Source organism: Calypte anna, chromosome 20, assembly GCF_003957555.1.
Source record: "Calypte anna isolate BGI_N300 chromosome 20, bCalAnn1_v1.p, whole genome shotgun sequence".
NCBI lineage: Eukaryota > Metazoa > Chordata > Aves > Apodiformes > Trochilidae > Calypte > Calypte anna.
In genome coordinates, this window is record NC_044265.1 from 13,176,749 (window position 1) to 13,198,212 (window position 21,464).

A 21,464-nucleotide genomic window follows, 5' to 3' on the forward strand; every position below is an offset into this window, starting at 1 on the left:
ATTCTGTGTCCTGTCTCCCTCCTGCCTCCTTAGGACCTGTCTGCCCTGAGTTAGGGGAAAAATATATTTAAAAAATAATAAAATAAAAATATTTTTAACCCCCCCACAAGTTTTTCCTATTTATGGGGGAAGGAAAGAGGGGAGGGGAAATGGATCTTTCAAGGGAGTCATGAACAAAAGTGTGTAAATAATAAAGATACAGCAAGACAGGAGCCACATCACATTTTCCTCCCCTGGTTTGGTGTTTTAGTCCCCCCTGCAGCCTCACCTCTCAGGCTCTGCCAGCCACAGATTTTTCCATCTCCCCTTAAAAACCATGCAGGTTCAGCAATCCTGCCCAAAAGGCCTTCCCAAACCCTTCCTCCAGCTCTAGGAAAACATCCTCACATTTCCAGTGTACTCCTGGCCAAGATGAGCCTGATTTGATCTCCTACCCCTATTATCCTCTAATTTCAATCATTCCCCTTCCCCCCACCCCGAATGTATTTATGAAGAGTAATCATATCCCCTCTTAACCTTTGTTTTTCTAGGCTAAACAAGCCAAGCTCTTTTAATCTCCTCTCCTAAGATAGGTTCTCCCTTCTGCTAATCACCCTGCCAGGCCTTCCCTCCACCTGTTCAGGGATAAATTCAGCTTTTCTGTTTCCAAAGAGAGGTCCCAGAACTGCACACAATATCCCACACAAGGTCCTACTGACTCTGGTACTAATATTTCTCTCTAGCTAACCAATAAATGGGTTGTTGCATGAGGTTGTTTTGGGGTTTTTTGGGGGTTTTTTTTGCACAGCAAATGGGAAGCAGATAGCAATCCATAAACCAATAATGATAGCACAATCTTACTCAAGGAGATGGTTGTTTTCCTTGGAAGGACATTCTGCTCCTTTGCATCTCTGGATCCTGGTCCTTGGCAGGGCTTAATTAATGATTTTCCCTCTTTCATTTACCCTGGCTGAGCATCAGGACCTTGCTGGAAAGGAGGCACTGGGGGGAATCTTGTCCACGTTTCCCTCAGCCTTTGCTCCAGCAAAACTCTCTTTGAAATCCCAGCTGAGGGTTTGAACTACCAAGATGCAGAGGCAAAGGATGAAAAGCATTTTGCATTCCTTCTCTTCTCTTTTCAAAATGATTTTCCAGTTTTACTCGGGGTTTAATTAAATTTCTGTGACCCAGGCAGAGAGTTCAGCTTTTCTTGATTAATGCTCTTTTAGGTTGTTCTGATAAAAATTTAGCATCAACAATGGAGCTAACAAGCCCCAGTCAACAGTTTCTAGCAGGAAACTGATTTTATTAACACTTTGCAGTGTCAGGGTTCCACTTGGAACTCACAGCTGAGAGGAGGGATGGAGGAGAGGCAGCAAATGGGAAATTTGGCAACTAAATCACCAAGATTCAGCTGCTTTGTGGACAGAGCTCATCTGGAAACTATTTTAGCTGACAACATCAGAATTTCACCTGTTCTTTTTCTTTTTTTTTTCTTTTTTTCTTTTTTTCTTGTCTCCTGGCCGCTGCTCTGCACTTTCTTGGTTTGCTGAGATAAGGGCTGGGAATAAGGAGCAGAACTGAATGCTGGCATTGATAAGAGAAATGAAAGAGCAATGTGATGACATGATAGTGGGGTAAGGCCTCTGCTGTTAGCCCTGCCCCTGCTGGATGTGTACCAGAGTACAGGATGGTCAGGACAAAGATGCTTGTGCTGGCAGTTGCAAATCAGTCCCTTGTGAGGGGAAAAATGGAGGTTAACTCTCTGCAGAAATGTTTCTGTGGCTCTTTGGTGGCAGCAAAAATATCTGGCAGGTCTGTCATAGAATAGAATCATAGAATCATAGAATGGGCTGGGTTGGAAGGGAGCTCAGAGATCATCAAGTCCAACCCTTGATCCACTCCCCCCGTGGTTCCCAGCCCATGGCACTCAGTGCCACATCCAGGCTCTTTGGAAAGATCTCCAGACACGGAGAATCCACTCCTTCCCTGGGCAGCCCATTCCAATGCCTGATCACCCTCTCCAGAAAGAAATTCTTTCTCATCTCCAACCTAAACCTCCCCTGGCACAACTTGAGACCCTGCCCTCTTGTCTTGCTGAGAGTTGCCTGGGAAAAGAGCCCAACCCCCCCCTGGCTCCAACCTCCTTTCAGGGAGTTGGAGAGAGTGATGAGGTCTCCCCTGAGCCTCCTCTTTTCCAGGCAGAACAGCCCCAGCCCCTGCTGTTCAGCACTGAAGGTACCACTAAACTCCAGCTCTGTCTGGGCTAAAGCCCAGCCTGGTGTCATTAAATCATCCTGCAAAGTCTTGCCCAAGGCATCACAGTTGATCCACCTGTCCAGAGCTCCTCACCTCCTTACCTGCAGCCCCAGTTTGATGCCTCTGCTTTGAGCTGACCACAAACCTCACATAAATGTCTCCTGGGTGGGAGCCTGCAGAGCCAGGATGTTATTTCAGGGATGCCCTTGGCCTTCCTTTCCTGGGCAGTCAGCAAGGATAACTGGAGTCAGCCAGCTGGCCTGGAAGTCACCTGAAAATGAGAATTCCTGGTGGGCTTTGTGTTGATACCAGAACTACAGCCACACCAAAGGCACAAAGGAAGAATCAGTGTTGGTCAGTGCATGACCCATGGGTGCTCACCACTGCCTGGGTTCCTTCCTCCATCACTGGCCACCACCTCTCCTCTTGACCTTTTCCACTTAGGACTCTCATTTCTGCTTTGCTGAGGGTCAGGTCCAGGTGGTTCTGCTGCCTTCCAAGGCTGGTGGCTGAGCAAGAAATGTGGGCTCTGCAGGATGGAGATCTCCAGGAACCTTTTGGAGCTTTCCAAGCTGTTCTTCCTGCCCTTCTCAAGAACAAGGATGGACCCTGAGCGCTGCTGGAGCTGCTGCTGGTCCAGGGTCACCTGGCAGGGCTGGGTGGCTACGTCCCCATCTTCATCCTTGCAGTGCTCTCTGTCCCATGTTCCCATGTGCCTGGTTTTTGGTGTTTTTTTTTTTTAAATTTTATTTCACAAAGCTGTCTAAAGATTCAATTAAATAATTTAGGCCATTTGATTACCTCCAGTGTCATTGCAGTCATCAGGGAGGATTAGCAGTGTCTCAGGCCCCCATCAGCAGGAGCTGGCAGGGGGGACATGTCCCACATCACCCCCTGCCTCCTACTCAGCCCCTACCCCTTTGTACCTCCTTTGGATGACAACCTTTTGCTGTCCCTAGATGAAACCCAGGACAAAACCTATCAAAGGCACACAGACACCCTCCCTCACCCCCTCCACACACATGACTTTTGCTGCATTGTCATTGCCAGCGGGGGAGCATCAGGGGACTCCATCCCTAAGCAGGGTACAGAGGATGCGAGTACAGAAATCCTGGAAACTCCCTAATATCAGCTCCCAGCAGGGACTGAGCTAACACACACCTCCCTTCTCCTGAAAACGTGAAGACCAACTGAGTGATCACAGTGTCACCTCTCAGGACAAGTGACAGCCCAAGCCCAGGTCCCCAAAGGCTCCTGAGCATCACCAAAGCTCCCCCTGCCTTCATCTCTCCAGCTGTTGGCACTGGCCCTGCTCACAAAAGGACAGCGTCCTCATTAAATTGCAGGAAGGGTTGCCATGTGGCCAGCAGAAATTTGGTTTTGTTTTATTTCCAGAAGCAGCCCAGTAATATATTCAGCACCTCAGAACGGAATAGGGTGACAGATGGGAGCTGGGCTCTGGCTTTCATGGGAAAGGCTCCTCTCAGCAGGGAGGCAGCAAGTTTCCCACCTAATCTTCTGTAACCTTCAGACTGCTAACAACTGTAAGAAGCCAAGCAAGGGGTAGTTATTAAATTAATGACTTCATCCCAAGCCGGTAATAAATACTTTACAGTTTTATCTCTCCACCCTGTAGTCTGCTGCAGACAGACCAGACTGTTTATTAATCTACCTTCTGGATTTCTGTTGTTTAATTGCTAAACAGCCTCAGCATGGTTGGGCTGGATTATTAAAGGCTAAAGCTCAAGAAGGAGTCCTCTGGCAAATGGCAAAAGCTGAGGAGCTGATCCTTGATCTTGGGCTTCATGAACCTCAGCCCCAAACCATCTCCCCTGTAGTGGTAAAGTCAGGTTTGCCCCTGTCTGAGTGCAAACATTTATTTGCCCATTGCCTCTCTCTGAGTTGGGGTGGACTCTGGGAAGAGGCAAGGAAAAAAACTGGCATATCCAGGCTCCCATCAGGGGCTGCTGGAGTTAACCCTGGGCACAATACTGCCAGGTCAAGCATCACATCTTAGGGTGGAGGGGTCTTCCTGGAGAGGCCTGGCTCTTCCTGCTAGTTCTGGAGCTGAGGCAGAGCTCGTGTCCTTGCTCCATCCCTTCATGGCTTCTGTTTCTTCAGATCAACACAGAGAGTCACTGATGTGCAGATAAAAGAGTGTTGCAGTCAAATAAATGAAAGCAGCTCCCATGGCTGGCATCCTGCCTTGTTGACAGGGTCAAAAATGTCCTTTAAACCTGACACTGCTATTTTTACAACTACTGGTGATTTATTCATCCCACTGAAGGCAGGGGATGAAGGCAACCGGAATAATTTGGCTATCTCTTTGGCTAAAGGATGCATCCCCCCTGTGCTTTCCTCCTGCCTCAATCCCACAAGCCCTTCTGTACCAGCAGAAGGTTTTTTCAGGATATTTCTTCTCAGAAAAGTGTAGGATCAGGGATTGTGTTAACAAGGCAGAGCCTTTCCTCCAGCCAAGCTCTGCTGTTTCCAGCTGGGGGCTCCTCTCTTGTCTTGGGTCATCTCCAGCCCATCCAATTGCTCCCCAGCTTCAGCATCATCTTCCCGTGGCTGAATCAGGGGTCAATCCAATGCCAAGTGGCAGCTCAGAAGAGAAACCTTGCTTTCTGTCTCCAGAAACCTGATGGAGAACAAAACAACCTCTTCCTGACCACCCAGCTGTCTGAATTTTTGGAGACACCTTGGTGGTGGGAGCAGGGGGGAGATGGGCCAGTCCTTCAAACTTCAACTCAGAGGAGCTCTGGAGCAGGAGGACCAAATAAAATAAAATAAAATAAAATAAAATAAAATAAAATAAAATAAAATAATTGCATACAGCTGGGAAAGAAACTGTGAAAAGCATCACTGGAGCTCGTGACTCTGTGGGTAGGTGGTGGCAAGAAGGTACCACTTGAGCAGTAGAATGGAGGGCTGGGTCCTTTGCAGCTCTTAACAATTAATAATGGCCTCAAAGAGGCCAAATGCACTCTCCTTGGTCAGGGGTGTGCAAAACATGTTTAGAAACAACCAGATGCTGACAAGAAGCTTTTCCCTTGTACCCTTCAAGCACAAGACCCACTCTGCTGCTCAGCTCTCACACCCTGGAGGAGGCTTAAGAGCTCTCCTAAGCACACCTATAAACTGACTGTACCAGCTGAAACCAATCCATTTCCCTTCCCTGCCATAAAGGAGGCCAGTTCAGAGAAGATAACATCTCACACTGATGGCTCCCAGAGCTGCAATTGAGCAGGAATCTCTCTGCTCCTCCGGGATGCACAGCCACTTCCTTAAGGACAAGGGAGCTCATCCATCAGCTCCATCACCACCCTCAAATACTGGCACAAGGAACTGCTCAGTGGTGCAAAGTTGAGCTAAATCCCCCATCAAACAATCATCTACCCTTCAGAAAAACAACCTGCCAGCCAGCTGAAGGGAACCATTGCACAGATCTCCCAGCTTTTCTCCTTTTTCCAGACGTGCAGCCCTTTGCAGAGGGGACAAAAGCCATCAGCTTTAAGCTGCCCCCAAAAAAAAACCATCCCTGGAACCCCACCAGACAGCAGATTATATACTGACAGTCATCCAGGAGGGATGTCCTCTCCTCCACATCCCCACGAGCTTGTCCTGAGCCTCTGGTAGTTGTCCTGCTCCAGGACACTTTGCAGACATCACAATGAAGCCAAAAATATTTTCCAAGGACACCCGTGGCCATGTATATGCTTGAGGAAAGTCTTAAGAAACAGGTTTTTCTAGCCAAAATTTGGTTCCAGATTTTTCTGGCCATAGTTCTTGGTTCCAAGTTTTTCTGGCTATAATTCTTACCCTTTTGGCTCAGTTTTACTCTTTCACCCTTGTCTTTGCAGCACAGCCACCCTCTCCTGCTGTAACCCAGCAGTGCTTCTGCCTCTGCACAGTCAGGAAAGTTCAGCTCAGTTCATCAGAGACTTGAATTTCTTGGTGATGGACCCACCCAGAATTCCCATTTCATCCAAACTCACTCAGCTCCAAATGGCCTTAAAATAATTTACCTTTTTTCACCAGGTGCAGCAAAACTTCAGCAACTTCACCAGTGATGTCTCCAGTGCAGAAGCTGGGGAGAAATTCTGCTCATTGCCACCTCTTTGGAACACAAACTCCTGTGGTTGAAAAGCTCCATCCTTCCAGGGAGGAAACCTGTGAAGATGGCAGGCAGGCAATAGAAGTTTGGTAAAAAAACACAAGCCCAGGATTTTGGCTAAACCAAAGTTGGGTGAAGCCTTTTTGGGAATCCAGGAGGAGAAAATCTCTGGCTCCAGGAGGAGAAAACCTCTCTCCTCTGCTTGCACAGCAGGAGCAGGACGCCAGGAATCCATGGATCCATGACAGAAATCCATACTTTTGCTTCTGATTCTTCCCATCACAGGACTAACAAGATATTGGGACACCCACTTGGCAGGGTGGTGACAATTCCCTGTGCTTTAGAGATCCAGGTGGCCCAGGGAAGCTGTGGCTGCTCCATCCCTGGAAGTTTTCCAGGCCGGGTTGGATGAGTCTTGGAGCAGCTTGGTCAAGTGGGAGGTGTCATTGTCACACAAATTTCCCCTAATTCCTCCAGTTTAGCATCCAGGAGGAGACAGGATTGGGGTGGCAGTCTCAGCTCCAAGGAGAGACACACTGGGGACACACTGGGGACATTGGCAGCAGCTCAAAGAAAGACCATAGGAACTAAAGTCACAAACAGAACTGGGTTTTATTCCGAAATCACCCTGCTAGTACATAAGAAGTTCTGTCTGCAAAATACATTTCCTGAGGGAAGTAGATCACAGTATTCGTTTTCACAGAATAACATGTAGCCTGCTAGAACTTTCAGTGTGACTCTTTATTATTTAAATATTAACAGTATTCCTTCACAGAAACAAGTACTCAGTCATCACGGAACCGACACACAAACGACAAAATAAATATACAACAAGAGCACAGTTCATCCCCCCCCCTTCCTCTCCCTCCCCCATCCCCGAATTAAATATTAAATAAATAATAAATACGGAATTTTCATTTCTTGTCACCAGTGCCTGAAACAATAGGAATGACAAAGAAAACTGAAAAAAAGTCTCCCTTCCCCCCAGTGCCCCTGCCCCCCCCCCACAAAAAAAAAAAACAACAAACAAAAAACAAACCAAAAAATTATCAAAATGTCTCAGGTATAAAATATCTTTAAAAAAATTCCCATCGTTAAAAGAATAAATAACAAAATATATAAAAAATAACTTGGTTGCATCAAAATTACAAGTAGGAGTTGTAGATAGGGGGTTTTTTTCTTCTTTTTTTGGGGAATATTTTTTATGGTCAAAAGTTTAGCTTTTTTTTTCCTTTTTTTTTTTTTTTTTGCTGCTTTTATCTTCTTTTCTATGGTGCGGTGTCCAGTTTTAAAAGAAGTAGAAAATGAATAAATAAAAAAGTTAAATAAATAGCAAAAAAGTGAACATAAGGTGTCGTAAATATAAATTACATACATCTCGCCAAAATTAAATAATTTACAGGATAATTAAACTAACTACTTTTTTTTTCTTTTTTTTTTTTCCCTCTTTCTTCCAGGAAGTGCAATTTCTCTACTTTTAAATACTAACTGAATTGCAGTCACAATCAATTTGGACTCTATTTACATCTTGAGAACACTGTGTTTTGAACACCTCAAATTCTTTATTTTAGGGTTTTTTTTTTTTCCTTTTCCTTTGTATTTTTGCACTTGGAATGGGTTCTAAAAGAAGTGAACTCATGGAGCCTGATCCTGCAAACGAACCCACCCGACTTGGATCACTCCTGAGCTTCAAGGCTGGATCCAGTGGCCACTGCAGTCCCTGGCAACCTTTCCAAACCTTCCTTCCAACCTTTCCAACCTTTCCTGCTCCAAATCTCTGGTTATGCTTTAAATATCTGCAGGATTTGACCCCAAATGACACCACGGTTTTGCCTTTTGGGATGGGTTGGCAAAATCCCCCCCAGCTCTGCCCAGCCCTCCACCAGAAGGGATGTGCCACGTGGGATGCACCCTGCAGAAGGACATCTCAGAGGGTTTTGGACCCCTCAGAGGGTTTTGTCCCCCTCAGAGGGTTTTGTCCTCCTCAGAGGGTTTTGTCCCCCTCAGAGGGCTTTGTCCCCCTCTTTTTCCAAAGTGTTTGCAGGAGGGGGACAGGATCTGGGCAGGAGCAAACCCATGGGGTGGCAGCCAACTCCGGAGGCGACGGTGCCGGAGAGCTGTGTTGGAAAGACATTCATAGAGTTGTTCTTTAAGTGCACAGTGGGCTGCGTGTGCTGAGCCACTTACAAAATGCTTCTTTGGAAGAATACCCAATACCTGAATACTCTTTTTGAATTATAGTTTTTTCCCCTTCATTTTTTTTTTTTTTGTCTTGCAGAACGGAGCTCGCGCTGGGATTCGGCGCAAGACTCAGAACTCCAAACTGAAAATAAAATAAAATAAAATAAAAAAATTACCCTTTGCCTTGTGGATACCTGTAAGAAATCAAATACTGATTCGTGGTAGGTTAAGCACTTTGCTGGCCATCAATTATCATCTTTGTTTTGTTGTGGTTGCTGTTTTGATTCCTTTTTGTTTGTTTGTTCCTCGCAATCTCAGACGTTCTCTGGCGTTGCTGGGTGAGCTCTGGGCTGGCAGTGCTGTGCCACTGGAAGGATGAGCACAAGCAGGAAAAGAACCAGAATTGTCATCAAACAGACTTCCAAAAAATCATATACACTGGACCGTGACACGTGAAAGAGTTCTTCTGCATGAAATCTCTCGTATTGGCCTATTTGTAATAGCTATTCTCATCTTTAAGACAGACAAAGGAATACTGTAGTTGCAAACTCCAAAAAGCTTCCCTGAGAACCTTTTTACCATTGCGCTTTCCACTGGAGATCCAGAACTGCTCTTCAGCTTTCTTCCAGAAAATAAAAATAAGCTACTTTATAATACTTCAGAGTTCCCATGCCCAGTGGATATCTGAACACCTCGGGCTTGGGAGGCCCAGCACAGGTTCAGATTTACAGGTAGCTTGCAGCTCCAGCACTTGTAGCAACACAGAACATAATTCATGTGTGAGTAGGTGACCTGGACACACAACCATAGACAACAAGAGGGTTCAGCCAGTCATACACTAGTCCTGGATCAGACAAGACCCTGTAACATCTTAACTCTTGGATCAACTCTGCAAGAGCGTGGAAGCTCACGAGAGGTGCCTGCTCTTCACCAGCTACCAAGCCCCACAGCCTACTGGAGAATTTAACCTTCCATCCTCATCTACCTCATGGGTCTAGGTAGAAAACTCCCACTTTTCTCAAGAAGGTCCAAAGTTAAGTAAACGAGAACACTGAGTTCGATCAGTTCCACGTCTCAGAAATGGCCTCTTGGTTACGTTTTGGTCCTTTTTTTCTTTTTTTTTTTTTTTTTTTTTTTTTTTTTTTTTTTTTATATTTTCATTCATTTAACAAGTTTTCTAACTTGTAAACCTGAATACTTGGAGGGAAAGTTCCACCTTCCAGTCTGTTCACTTGCTCATCTCCATCCCGTGGCACTAAACCTGGATGCCCTTGACAGCTTGCTTGATGCTCTCCAGCAGGTCCTTGTTCTCAGGGTTCTGGTAGCACTCCTGGTTGGTGTACATGTCAGTCAGTGTGTTCACGTATGCATCGAAGTTCTGCTCACTAATTGGCTCCTGCAGCCAAAAAAAAAAAGCCAAATAAAAGGGTTAGGAGCTAAGAAGGAAGAGGTTTTTTCACCGCCTGTACCAACAGGCAAAGGTCTCCACATTGGAGCTTTTTTTGTGCACAGTGCTGGACATCCAGAAATCTCATCCTGCAACCCCTGATCCTTAATTGGGTCTTTAATTTTATACATTGGCCTTTGGGAACTGTGAACAGCATCAGGTTAAACTCATGCCAGGAGCACTGAGGTTGAATTAAGCCTGGGAAATGAAGGGAGTGGAGGAGGAGAGAAGGCAGGGACTGCTGAAGCATCACAAAGGGAATCAAGGGCAAAGTTAGGACAAGAGCCCCATCACCTTGGGCTCTCATCTGCCCATCCCAATGTGCTGCTGCAGCACAGCCTTTGACTTTTGAGGAGCATGGTGGAAACCTTGCAAAGATCTACCTGGGAGCTAGTGGGGGGGAAAAAAGAAAGGAGGCAGGAAGAAAAAGCACAGGGATAAAATGAGCATACAAGTCTCGTGGGTATTATTTAATTGGAGTTGCCTGAAACCTTGAAAAAATATTTGCTGAACAGTTGATTTGACCTTTATGTGTCAAATACTTCAGGAAAAAAAAGCATGCAGTGAGCAGTTTTCTGCCAGTTAGGCAGCTGGATGAATACTCTCCAAAACTGCTCTGCTGGAGGATGGCTTCTCTCCAGCCAGCCTGAATTTAAATACACACCCCAAAGAAAAGGTTGCCAAAAAAAAAAAAAAGAAAAAAAAATACAATGGCAGAAAAAAAAATAAATCAAAAGCTCATTCCTCTGATCATTGCAATGCTCTTTATGAGCTGTATGAGGACAGCTTGCCCAACGCCATGAGCCCCCCCCTTCTCCATACACCTGGTTTTGACAACAGAAATTACAGTCCTGGGAATAAGGAGAAGGTAATTAATTGCCTTTTGTGGTTTTACTATTTTAATGCAGTCTTTTCATTTTGCAGTAACTCTCTGGTAACATGCTGGGGGCTGTTAGACCTTGTTAAATTAACCAAAATACACTCTCTTTAAGAATGCTATTCTTTGGCTGCCAGCTATTCAAAAGTGAATTGAAACTACCTGCATTATAATCAGAGCTGTAAGATCTTTCTGACGTTGAAATCCAATCCCTCCTGATCCCTGCTTGTGCTGTCTTAGGCTGAAAGGCACTGGGTGCCCTTGATAAAGTTTCCTATTTTGTGAGAATGCTCCCAAGATGTAATGAGACAGAACAATAGGAACAGAGGGAGATCAGCAGAAAATTACAACAAAAGGGAGATACAATGCCAGCTGCAGAGATCAGGCAAGAGGACTGATCTTATAAAGGACACATAGGGCTGTGGAGAGAAATTCTCCCACTCTTTGATTCCCGTGATGAGCTGGGGCTGGCAGAGCGGCTGGGGCCAGCACCATCCAAGCTTCTCACCATGTGCGGAAGGCGGATATTGGCAAGACTTTGGATGAGAGCCTGGCTCAACCCTGAGAGCTCCAGGAACAGGGCTTCGTTTTGCTCCTCTATGATTTTGTTCTCCTCCTCAATGTTCTTCAGGTTCTTCTCCATGGTGGAGATCTGCAGAGCAAGGAGCAGAGCCTGGTTACCAGCCCTCATTCAGTCATCCCCATCACCACCCACCGAGGAGCTGGGATGGATGTCCCGGGGTGACAAACCTGTGACTGCAGTTTCACCATGGCTGCTTCCATCTCCGAGTTGGATTCATTCAGCTCACTGATCTCCTTGTTCAGCTGCTTGATCTCTTCATCATTCTCCAGAACTACAGGAGAGAAGGGCACGGGTGGTCAGCAAATGCTCAGAAAAAAAGCAATAACGTTGCGGGATTCTGCTGAGCCCATCCCATTGCACAGACATCACCACACACAGAGTCCTCACCTTTGCTTTTACGTCCTCTAAAAGGGACTCACAGCTCACCTGGGGTCTAATTTTTTGATTATTTATTTTTTTTTAGTAACAATTTTAGCATCATGGTTCAATGATACTTTATAAGTCAATATGGAAATGCAGAAGCCAACAACAGCGTAGCTCTTGGAGCCCAGCACTTCCATCCACCCTGCAAGGTCAATTGCCCTGAAAACTCAAGTTATCCTGCCCAGCCCTGAGTTTGAGAAGATGCCATTAAATACAGCTAATGCCTGTCTTGATTAGAAACTACAAGGTTCATAAAACAAAGCAGTATTTGTAGCACAATGCAGGTATTTATAGGTTTCGAACTGTGCATTCAAGTAAAATGCCTGAACCTTGTCAAAAACCACAGAAACCTCAGAAAGAGCACTGAAAATGAGAAGAGCCATCACTAGCAAAATTCCAGATCCAGAAATATCTGCAGGATCAAAATATTCACCCTGAATAAGTGAAAAGTCACTGGGTGGCTGGAATGGATTTGTACAAACGTTGGTGAATGTTTATTTAAAAGAAAGAATAATCTCAATTTCAGCATTAATTCTTTTTGCCTGGAATTTCACTATGAAAACTTGTCCTTTGGCATTTCACCTGCTCCCTCCTGGGTTGTCAATCAGGGAGTGGGACTTGCACCCCTGATATCCAAGGATCCCAAGAAATGGGTGTTCATGGCACCTCAAAGGGAACTCAAGTCCTTACCATCACTGGTCTTGAACTTTGTGTTGAGAATTTCATCCCCTGAGAGTTTTCCTTTCTTCCCAGCAAAAGTAGCTCTTGGACACCCTGACAAACTGAAAAGCAAGTAAAAATGGGTTTCATAAACTCTGGGTATTTATAGGTGCTCATGTTCCCAACAAAAGCACACACCATTTGGTGGAGGTCATGCTGTGAGGCAGTTCTTCTAAAAGCTTTTTATGGTACAGAGGAAATTGCTTTATGAATAATGCCACGAGACCCCCCCCATTTATAAAACCAGAGCAATTTTCTCTGAACAAAGATTAGAAACCACCTTGGCTCCTTAAAGACAGGGAATGACAGGTGGGGAAGGTGAGATGAGTCTGGCTGGTCTTGGAGACAAAACCCCAAGTTTGGTGCCCGTGGAAGAACATTGTATTAGCAATTTTCCTGATTTTGCCCAGTCCCTGGCAATATTGAGCCAACTCTGTGTTGTCTTCTACTCTTTAACTTCAGAGTAACCTGACATGTCAGCACCTAAAGCTTCAGCTCCTGAGCCTTCCATGAAGGGCACTGCATGATGCTCACACCTCCCCCACAGATGGGCAGGTGACTTCATGGTGATTTTCAGAGAATCACAGAATGTTTAGGTTGGAAGAGACCTCAGCCAGTCCAACCTTTGACTGACACCATAACCAGTGGTGTACAGAGGGATGAGCACCTCCCTGTTCCTGCTGGCCACTGAGTTCCTAACACAAGCCAGGATGCCCTTGGCCTTCTTGGCCACCTACACACACACTGCTGACTCCTATAAAGTTGACTGTCACCCAGCACCCCCAGTTCCCTTTCCAACTCACAGCTCTCCAACCACATTTCCCCAGTCTGTAGCTCCCCATGGGGTGGTTCTGACCCAGGTTCAAACCTGGCATTTGGCCTTGTTAAACCTCATACACCTTGGCCCATTGGTCCAACTTCTGGAAGGCTTCCCTACCCTCCAGCAGATCCACACAGCCACCCAGCTTGGGGTCTATTGACTGAGGGTACACTCCATCACTTCATCCAAACCAAGACATTAAAGAGAAGAGGCCACTGGACCCTTGGGGACACCACTCGTGACCAGTCACCAGCCAGATTTAGTTCCATTTCATCCCATTCCTGATGATTCCAACCCTGAGATTTACCTTCTGTGAGTGAGGAAGCTCCCATTGGCATGGCCAGAGCCATCACAGCCCGGGGTTGGACAGGTTGGGCCTTCATTCTTCAGTGACTTCCAAGAAAAGGAGGAGCCATTGAGGGATCCTTCCTTCTGCCTGCGGGCTGCCAGGGGACATCCCGAGGCGCTCCGGTGGGAAGCATATTTGCCACTGATGTGTCCAAGCCCAACACAGCCAGGAACAGGGCACCTGGGAATTACCAAAAGTTACAGCATGGGGATCAAGAGGGGATGAAGAGGAAATTAAGGCTGAGAAGCAATGGGGAAGCTTGGGAAGAGAACAGGGGTTTCATCTGGATTTTATGGGGTGACTGCTTGGATGATGGGAAATGGGATGGAGAGGATGAATGAAGAGGGGATGAAGAGGTTGGATGAAGAGATTGGATGAAGAGGAAATTAAGGCTGAGAAGGAATGGGGAAGTTTGGGAAGAGAAGTGGGGGTTTTATCTGGATTTTACGGGGTAGCTGCTTGGATGATGGAAACGGCAGATGGGAAATGGGATGAAGAGGATGGATGAAGAGGAGATGAAGAGGGGATGAAGAGGGGATGAAGAGGAAATTAAGGCTGAGAAGGACTGGGGAATTTTGGGAAGAGAAGTGGGGGTTTTATCTGGATTTTACGGGGTAGCTGCTTGGATGATGGAAACGACAAATGGGAAATGGGATGAAGAGGATGGATTAAGAGGAGATGAAGAGGGGATGAAGAGGTTGGATGAAGACCAAATTAAGAGTGAAAGGAATGGGGAAGCCTGGGAAGAGAAGTGGGGGTTTCATCTGGATTTTACAGGGTAGCTGCTTGGTTGATGGAAATGCAGATGGGAAATGGGATGAAGAGGATGGATGAAGAGGGGATGAAGAGGGGATGAAGAGGGGATGAAGAGGTTGGATGAAGAGCAAATTAAGAGTGAAAGGAATGGGAAAGCCTGGGAAGAGAAGTGGGGGTTTCATCTGGATTTTACAGGGTAGCTGCTTGGTTGATGGAAATGCAGATGGGAAATGGGATGAAGAGGATGGATGAAGAAGGAATGAAGAGGGGATGAAGAGGATGGATGAAAAGGATGGATGAAGAGGGAATGAAGAGATTGGATGAAGAGGTTGGATGAAGAGGTTGGATGAAGAGGAAATTAAGGCTAAGCAGGAATAGGGAAACCTGGGAAGAGAGCATTTAAATCCTAGAAGCACTGACACAATTTGTGCAAATTGCCAAGGGGGTGACTGGCTCTAAAAGGCACCTCCTGCCTCCCTCCTCGTGGCACCCCCAGGGAATCCAGCCCTTGGGCACAGCCCCTGTGTCTGCCAGGGTTTCTGCTGTGCTGTGTGTTTGTTTAAAGATGGGAGCCAATTACAAATACACTCAAAAGTTTATTACCCAAGGGAGGCTACTCAGAAAAAAAGAAAAAAATAAAAAAAGGAGAGGTGGAAGGAGGTAAAAAAAATGGCAAAAATAACCCCTGTGTCCTTGGTCTGAAAGCAATCAGGGACTTCCAAACTATCCCCTGAGCTGCTCCTGAAAATCACAAGCTGCTTTTCAGTATAGAAATATTACCCTGATTGTTTATATTTCCTACAAAAGGGAGATGGCAGTGGTGGGGGGGTGGTTGTACACCCAGCCTTCTCCCCAGATAATTTGAAAACTGCTGATCTCAATTTTAATCAGCTGCAAATGCAGCACAATTCACTTATAATATCCCTGCCAGCAGGATCCTCAGTAAATTCATAACATCATTGCTTTTATATGATCACGAGCAAATTACTGAATCCTCAGGAGAAGAAGGAGAAGGAAAGGGGGGGGGGGGAGAGAGAGAAAAAGAGCAAGAGAGAAAGAGGCAAACCCCAGCATTTAGTATGCAGTCCTTACAGCCCAGCCATTACATATTTCATGCTGTTAATTTAACTTTCATTACATTTTCATTGCTAAAAAAAATAAACCAGAGCCTTCTTGTGCACAACAGCTGGCTTGGATTTTTTTTTTTCCTAAAAAAAAAAATTATTTTTTCTTTTAATCATTATTATTTAATGGAAGCACCAGCAGTGTTGGATCAATTAGGCAGCCCTGATGTTTTACCCCAAGGCTGGGCTGAAGGTTGAGGTGATCTGTTCCATCAGGCCTGAAGCAAAGCACTTGAAGGATGAAGAGCAAGAACACCAGGGACTTCAGGACTTTCTCCTGGGTGGCAACGTGCAAAGCTGGGCTGGGTTCCAAGTGATTCTGGGTGCAGATGGGAGATGAGGCAGAAGCCAAAACTCCTTTGTAGAACCAGGAGGCAGAGCATGAGCTCCCCTGGGGCTGGGAAAAGCTCCAGGATTGTTGTCCTGTTTGGCACATCCCAGAGGAGCTTCTGCTCCCCCTGGGTGCACTGGAGGGGCAGAGGTTGCTGTCTGTGCTGTGGGTGTTGGGGGATGAACACAAATCCTCATGGAACCAGAGAGTTGTTTTGGTTGGAAAAAGACCTTTGGGATGCTCCAGCCCAACCCTGCCAAGGGGTCCCTCAGCACCACATCTCCAGGGCTTTGAAACCCCTCCAGAGATAGAAATCCCACTCCTGCCCTGAGCAGCCTGAGCCAGGGCCTGACAACCCTTTTAGTGAAGAAATTGCTCCCAACATCCCATGTAAACCTCCCCTGGTGCAACTTGAGGCCATTTCCTCTTGCCCTGCCCTGTGTTAGACAAAAATTCCTTTCTCCATCCCCTGTTTGCAGAAAAACCACTCTGGGAGACCTGCCTGGCACATCCCTGAGTGGTCCCCAAGGGAGCAGGGATGGATTGGCACAGCCACAGCTTCCCAGGGAAAACACAGAGAGGAGCAACTTCCCAGCTGGAAGAATCCATCTGCAGAAGGGAAGCAAAGGAACAAGAGCCAAGCAGTGGCAGAGCAGCATTTGCTGAGTGTCCTTTCCTTTGCTGTGTCACCAGTGAATGGCCCAGCATTCCAAAGGCAACTCCGGGAATCTGAAGCAAAATAAAAAGGATTTCCCTTCCTCCCCGGACACTTGAGGAGCTCACTTAATTTGTAATAAACTCCTCTCACTCCTGCTAATTACCACACAGCTCATTTCACTGGGAGCTTTTCCTTCCTGCAGACTGAGGAGCAGGAACACAGCAGATGGCTCAAATACCATCCCTTCCTTAAAGGTCCTTCTCCCCCTTTGCCCACCCTCAGTTCCTGCACCCACCAGATCCCACTTGGGCTCAGCCACTGCTCCAGGAGACCCAGAGGTATTCCCCTCAAGGGAAAAACCCTGCCCTAGGGTTAAAATGGGGAGAAACCCCATCATTTTGGGACAAACTCAAAAGAACCAGCACTCAAGCTCTCAGAAGGGCTTGAAAAGTTATTCCATATATTTTTTTAATCCCTGTGCTTGTGGGAATATGGGCAAGCTCCAGAAGGGCTGGGGATGCTCTGGGTTAATAAAAAAAAAATAATAAAATAGGATGTTGGAGTCAGCACTGGCCCTGCTGTCAAGGCTTTGGTGTTTTGTAGCTGCACGAGAGGTTGAGACACAGACCCCAAACCTCACGTCAGGGCCTGGACACTGAGCCCAGGGTGCTAAAAGTCAGGACAAATGACAAATTTCCCAGCAAATGAAAGCTCCCGAGGCAGACTGAGGGATTTAAAAGCTCTGTAGGAATAAACCCCCTGGGATGTTTTGAAAGATCCAGCCCCAGGCAGCAGAGAAAGGCTTTTTCTGGTTGCTTTGAGTATTCAGCTGTAGCAAACGGGTCTGATTTGGGGTTAACAGATCCTGACCCAGCTCACCCCTGGATACTTTCTATTTCTATCATGTTCCTGGGATCAAGCAAGCCCACCAGCACCCCTGCACCAGCCCCAAACCCCAAACATTTCACCTGACCTGAGCTTTTTACAGCCCTGGGGATTTTTCCAGGCATTATATAAAGGCACAGGGAGGAGAGGAAGTGTTCACATCCTCCCAACCTTCAAAAAACAACCCTAAAAACCAATAAGAAAAACCTCACCATTACCTCCCCCACCTCTGGATTTCCCTGTCAAATTTTGAAATTGCAATGCCTTTTTTTTTTAAAACAAAAAAAAGGGAGGAAAATTCCCTGGGAAGCAGCAAGAAAGCTTTGGCAGATGATGCTCTGAGCAGCCTGGGGGAGGAGGGGATGGGATGGGTGCAGTGGGGATGCTGGGAGAGTTCTCCAGACTTACTTCATCAGCTCGGGGTCTTCTTTGTCATCCTTGGTCGGGGTGATCTTGATCCCACTTTTCTTGGCACGAGGGCAGCCTGACAGACTGTGGTTAAAAAGAGAAGAAAGGCCTGTCTGACTGGCAGAATCACTGCATTTGCTATGCCCCAGCTTCAGGCAGCTTTATTCCCTGGAATTTTGCACAGTGGTTTTGATCTCTCTCTCGTTTTGCAGCTTCACATCACGAGGAGAAGTCAGGAGGAAAAAAAAATAAATTAAAATTAAATAAAAATAAAAAAAAAGTGAGGGAGATGGACAGTAATTAACAGTCCCTAGATGAGAAGGTATCTGCTAACAGCCTACAATGTTTAATGGAAGTGTTGAAACAGAAGGCTCAGCTCTCTGCTATTTATGTTTTAAAGTGATACTAGAAGTCATAAATAGGTCATAAATAGGTAGCATTATTAAGAGGAACATTGCATCAGCTAAAATCTGACCCTTTGTCTTTTATTCTGTTGAAGGAAGTGTCTAATCAGATGCTGGAAACATCAAAAAAAAAAAAAAAAAAGAGAGAGAGAGAGAGAAGTCAGATTAAAGAGATGAAAATAGGCTTCAGTTGTCAGTAACATTAATGTTTTATTCAGAACTTTACAACTCTCCCCACTGCAGGGGGGAAAAAAAACCACCAAAAAAAAAAAAAAAAAGGCTACAAACAGAAAGGGGATGCAGAGGAAATAATTTAAGGGAGATCTTACCTTCTATGGGATGCATAATTTCCTGTTATGTGACCAGAGCCATCACAACCAGGAGTAGGGCACCTGGGGAGGGAAGGGATGCTCAGATTAGCCTGGGGTGGGAGCAGGGGATGGGCACTTCGTGACAGCTCTTTGCAAAGAGAAATCCAGGGCCTGGCAAGACAGAGGAAGGTTTTTTAATTCCTGCTCCTTCTCCCTCCATAAGAACAGGGTCAGGGCTGGGATAGCCACGACCTCAAGGTGGATGCATCCCTGTGCAGTGTTGGTGCTGGGGAGGAAGAGCAGTGGGAGGGTGGCTGCTCCTCAGCACAGGGGCACTGGTCCTGTCCTCTGGTCCCATTCTCTGGTCCCATCCTCTGTCCCCATCCTCAGAGAGGGGACTGCTCAGGAGATGCTCATGGAACCAAAAAAAAAGACCCCCAGGACAATGGGAATTCCCTGAGGAAGAGGTGAGGAGATGATGGGTCCCAACCAGAGCCACTGGGCTGGATGCAAGCATAGAAACAAGGAAAATATCTTTGGGCTGGATGAAAGCATAAAAACAAGGAAAATATCTTTGGGATGGTTGAAAGCACAGACAAGAAACAAGGAAAATATCTCACAACTGTGGGCAGCTTGGTCATCAAGCTTCCTCCTTCATCCCAACCAAGCCCAAGAGGAAGCCCCCCAATAAGGTCTGAGCTCACTGAGAGCAAACAAACCCCCACCCCAGGAGGGTTCTCAGAGACTAAAATCATTTGATGGGAAGTGTTGAAGCAATCAGAGGGGAAAAGGTTAGGAAAAGGACACCCCAGTGTCTTTGGGGTAAGCTCATGCCTGACCAGGGCAATGGAAGAGTTGGAGAATCCATGGGAATGATTTCCACAGATGCCTTTAGTTCTGCAGCTTAGAAAATGGCATTTTAGAAATCCCTATTTTATTTTTTATTTTTTTTTCCTATTAGAAAAGACCAAAATCTCCTCTTTGCACCAGCTCCCAGAGAAGGTTTGGCATTTGTGGGTTATTGAAGAGTCTCTGATAGTGGAAAAAAAAAAAATGCCACCAGGGTGGGAGGGCAGGGACGTGTCCAGGTCCCAGAAGGGTGACAGGGAGACAGAAGTCAGGACCTCAGCAGGCTCTGAGCCATGAAAATATAAATGCAGATGGGGTCTGTGAAGTCAGAGAAGGGACACGGCCAGCAGGACCCCAAGGAGGGTGCAAATTCTCCATCTCATCTCTTAATGTAGGAGGTGGCTGTGACATTTCCCTGGCAGAAGCTGTTCAAAGAGAAAGGAAAACTATTGCTCTGTTGTTTCTGGCTTCAGGCTGGGATGGAATTACAGAAAGACTGAGAACCCCCTTTTGCCTTTCAGGACTTGAAAAAGAAGTGATTTGAGTTTTATTTTTAATTATCTGGAGACCAATCATAGTGATAGAAACCTTTTATTGCATGTTCCAGCTTGGAGCTATTTTTTTTTTATGTATATGTGAGGGATATTAACCCCTGAAATAGAGTTTCTAATAGAAACACTGACATGGCTTTATCTGAAGATGGGAAAAGTGATGGCTGCACTCTCTGGAATATCTCCAAGTCTTCTTCCCTTCCTCCCTCCTCTGCTCCCATCCTCACCAGGACACAGGGGGAAAAAAAAGAAAAAAAAAGCAATACTTGGGGAATAATCACAGAACATTTAAAAGCCTTGGGGGAGGCAGAAGTCTCCTGTTTTATGTAGTATTTTTTTTATAAAGTGCTGAGCTGGGTGCCCAAGGGGAGCAGGGGAGGCTGCCCAGCCTGGGTGTGATGCTGGGTGTCAGGGATGATCCCATTTTCCTTGTCTCAGGGCCCTTCCTGGAAAGGGGCACTGTTCCTGAGAGCTTTTAATACCTTTACTGCTAATTGCCTGATCACTGAGCTATTCTTTAATAGAAACCCCAGGTCAGCAAATGTATCTGCTCTATAATGCATGAATAATGTGCTGCCAGCCCTATACCTCCACCACCAGGTTCTCTTCACTAAGCCTGATACTTTTCCCACCTCTCTGATAAGCAGCAGACAATTAATGAACATTTTTTCCTGGCACCAGCACCTTCATTAGAGGTGGGGTACAAAGCAGTCCTAGACCCAGGCTGCCCTCTGGGCCACCAAAAAGGAATTGGGGGCTTTATTGACCACCTTAATGACCAGAGGGGTTCCCACCTGCCTTGGCTCTTCTTACCCTTAGCCCTGACTCCATACAAGGATCTTTATTTTTTTTTCATGGTAATTCTAAGTCCCCCAGGAGGTTTTATTCTTTTCAGTTGTATTTACAAATATCTCAAAGTCTAAATAATCCTGAAACTGGATCCAGCAAAACAGGGAGCTCAGAGGAGAAAGAGACTCCAAAACCAGGCTGGCTCCAGGGAAGTGATGGTGGAAAAAAAATTCAGAATTATCTTTTCCCTAAAAATATGTGCTGGGGGGAGTCCCTGCTGTGTCTCCATCCATTTTAAATAAAATTTCTATTAATTTTTTCATTAGGGGAGGCAACCTAAGAGAGAATTTGGGAAACCTCCTTGTGGAGAATCAGCTCCTGGTGAAAATGAGAAGTTTTGGGAAGACAGCAGCAAAGCTGAGAAAAAGGTTTGCAGAGGGAGATCTCTGAATGAAATGGGAAGATCAGATTCCTCCCACCAGGAATAGAAAAGGCAATAAAGAAACTTGGGTGCTTGTGGGTGAGAATCCATCCTCAAAAAGCATTGGCTTGCTCCCTCTTTCATTCCCTCACAAATTTATGATAATTCCATCATTAATGGAAATGAACAGGTTGCTGCAATCCAAAAATAAAAACCCCAAAT

At 46.0% G+C, this 21,464-nt stretch overlaps 1 protein-coding gene across 1 annotated transcript in view; it reads right to left on the reverse strand.

Annotated features, from left to right (window-relative positions):
* Positions 1-9,791: 9,791 nt before the first annotated feature.
* Positions 9,792-21,464, reverse strand: part of MYT1 (myelin transcription factor 1) — a 31,661-nt gene continuing 19,988 nt past the window's right edge. The window contains exons 16-22 of the mRNA XM_030463025.1: positions 18,651-18,713; positions 17,918-18,001; positions 13,714-13,935; positions 12,557-12,648; positions 11,611-11,714; positions 11,369-11,512; positions 9,792-9,932 (exon numbers count right to left, since the gene is read on the reverse strand). Coding sequence (XP_030318885.1) covers positions 9,792-9,932; positions 11,369-11,512; positions 11,611-11,714; positions 12,557-12,648; positions 13,714-13,935; positions 17,918-18,001; positions 18,651-18,713 — 850 coding nt within the window. The remainder of the gene's footprint in view (positions 9,933-11,368; positions 11,513-11,610; positions 11,715-12,556; positions 12,649-13,713; positions 13,936-17,917; positions 18,002-18,650; positions 18,714-21,464) is intronic.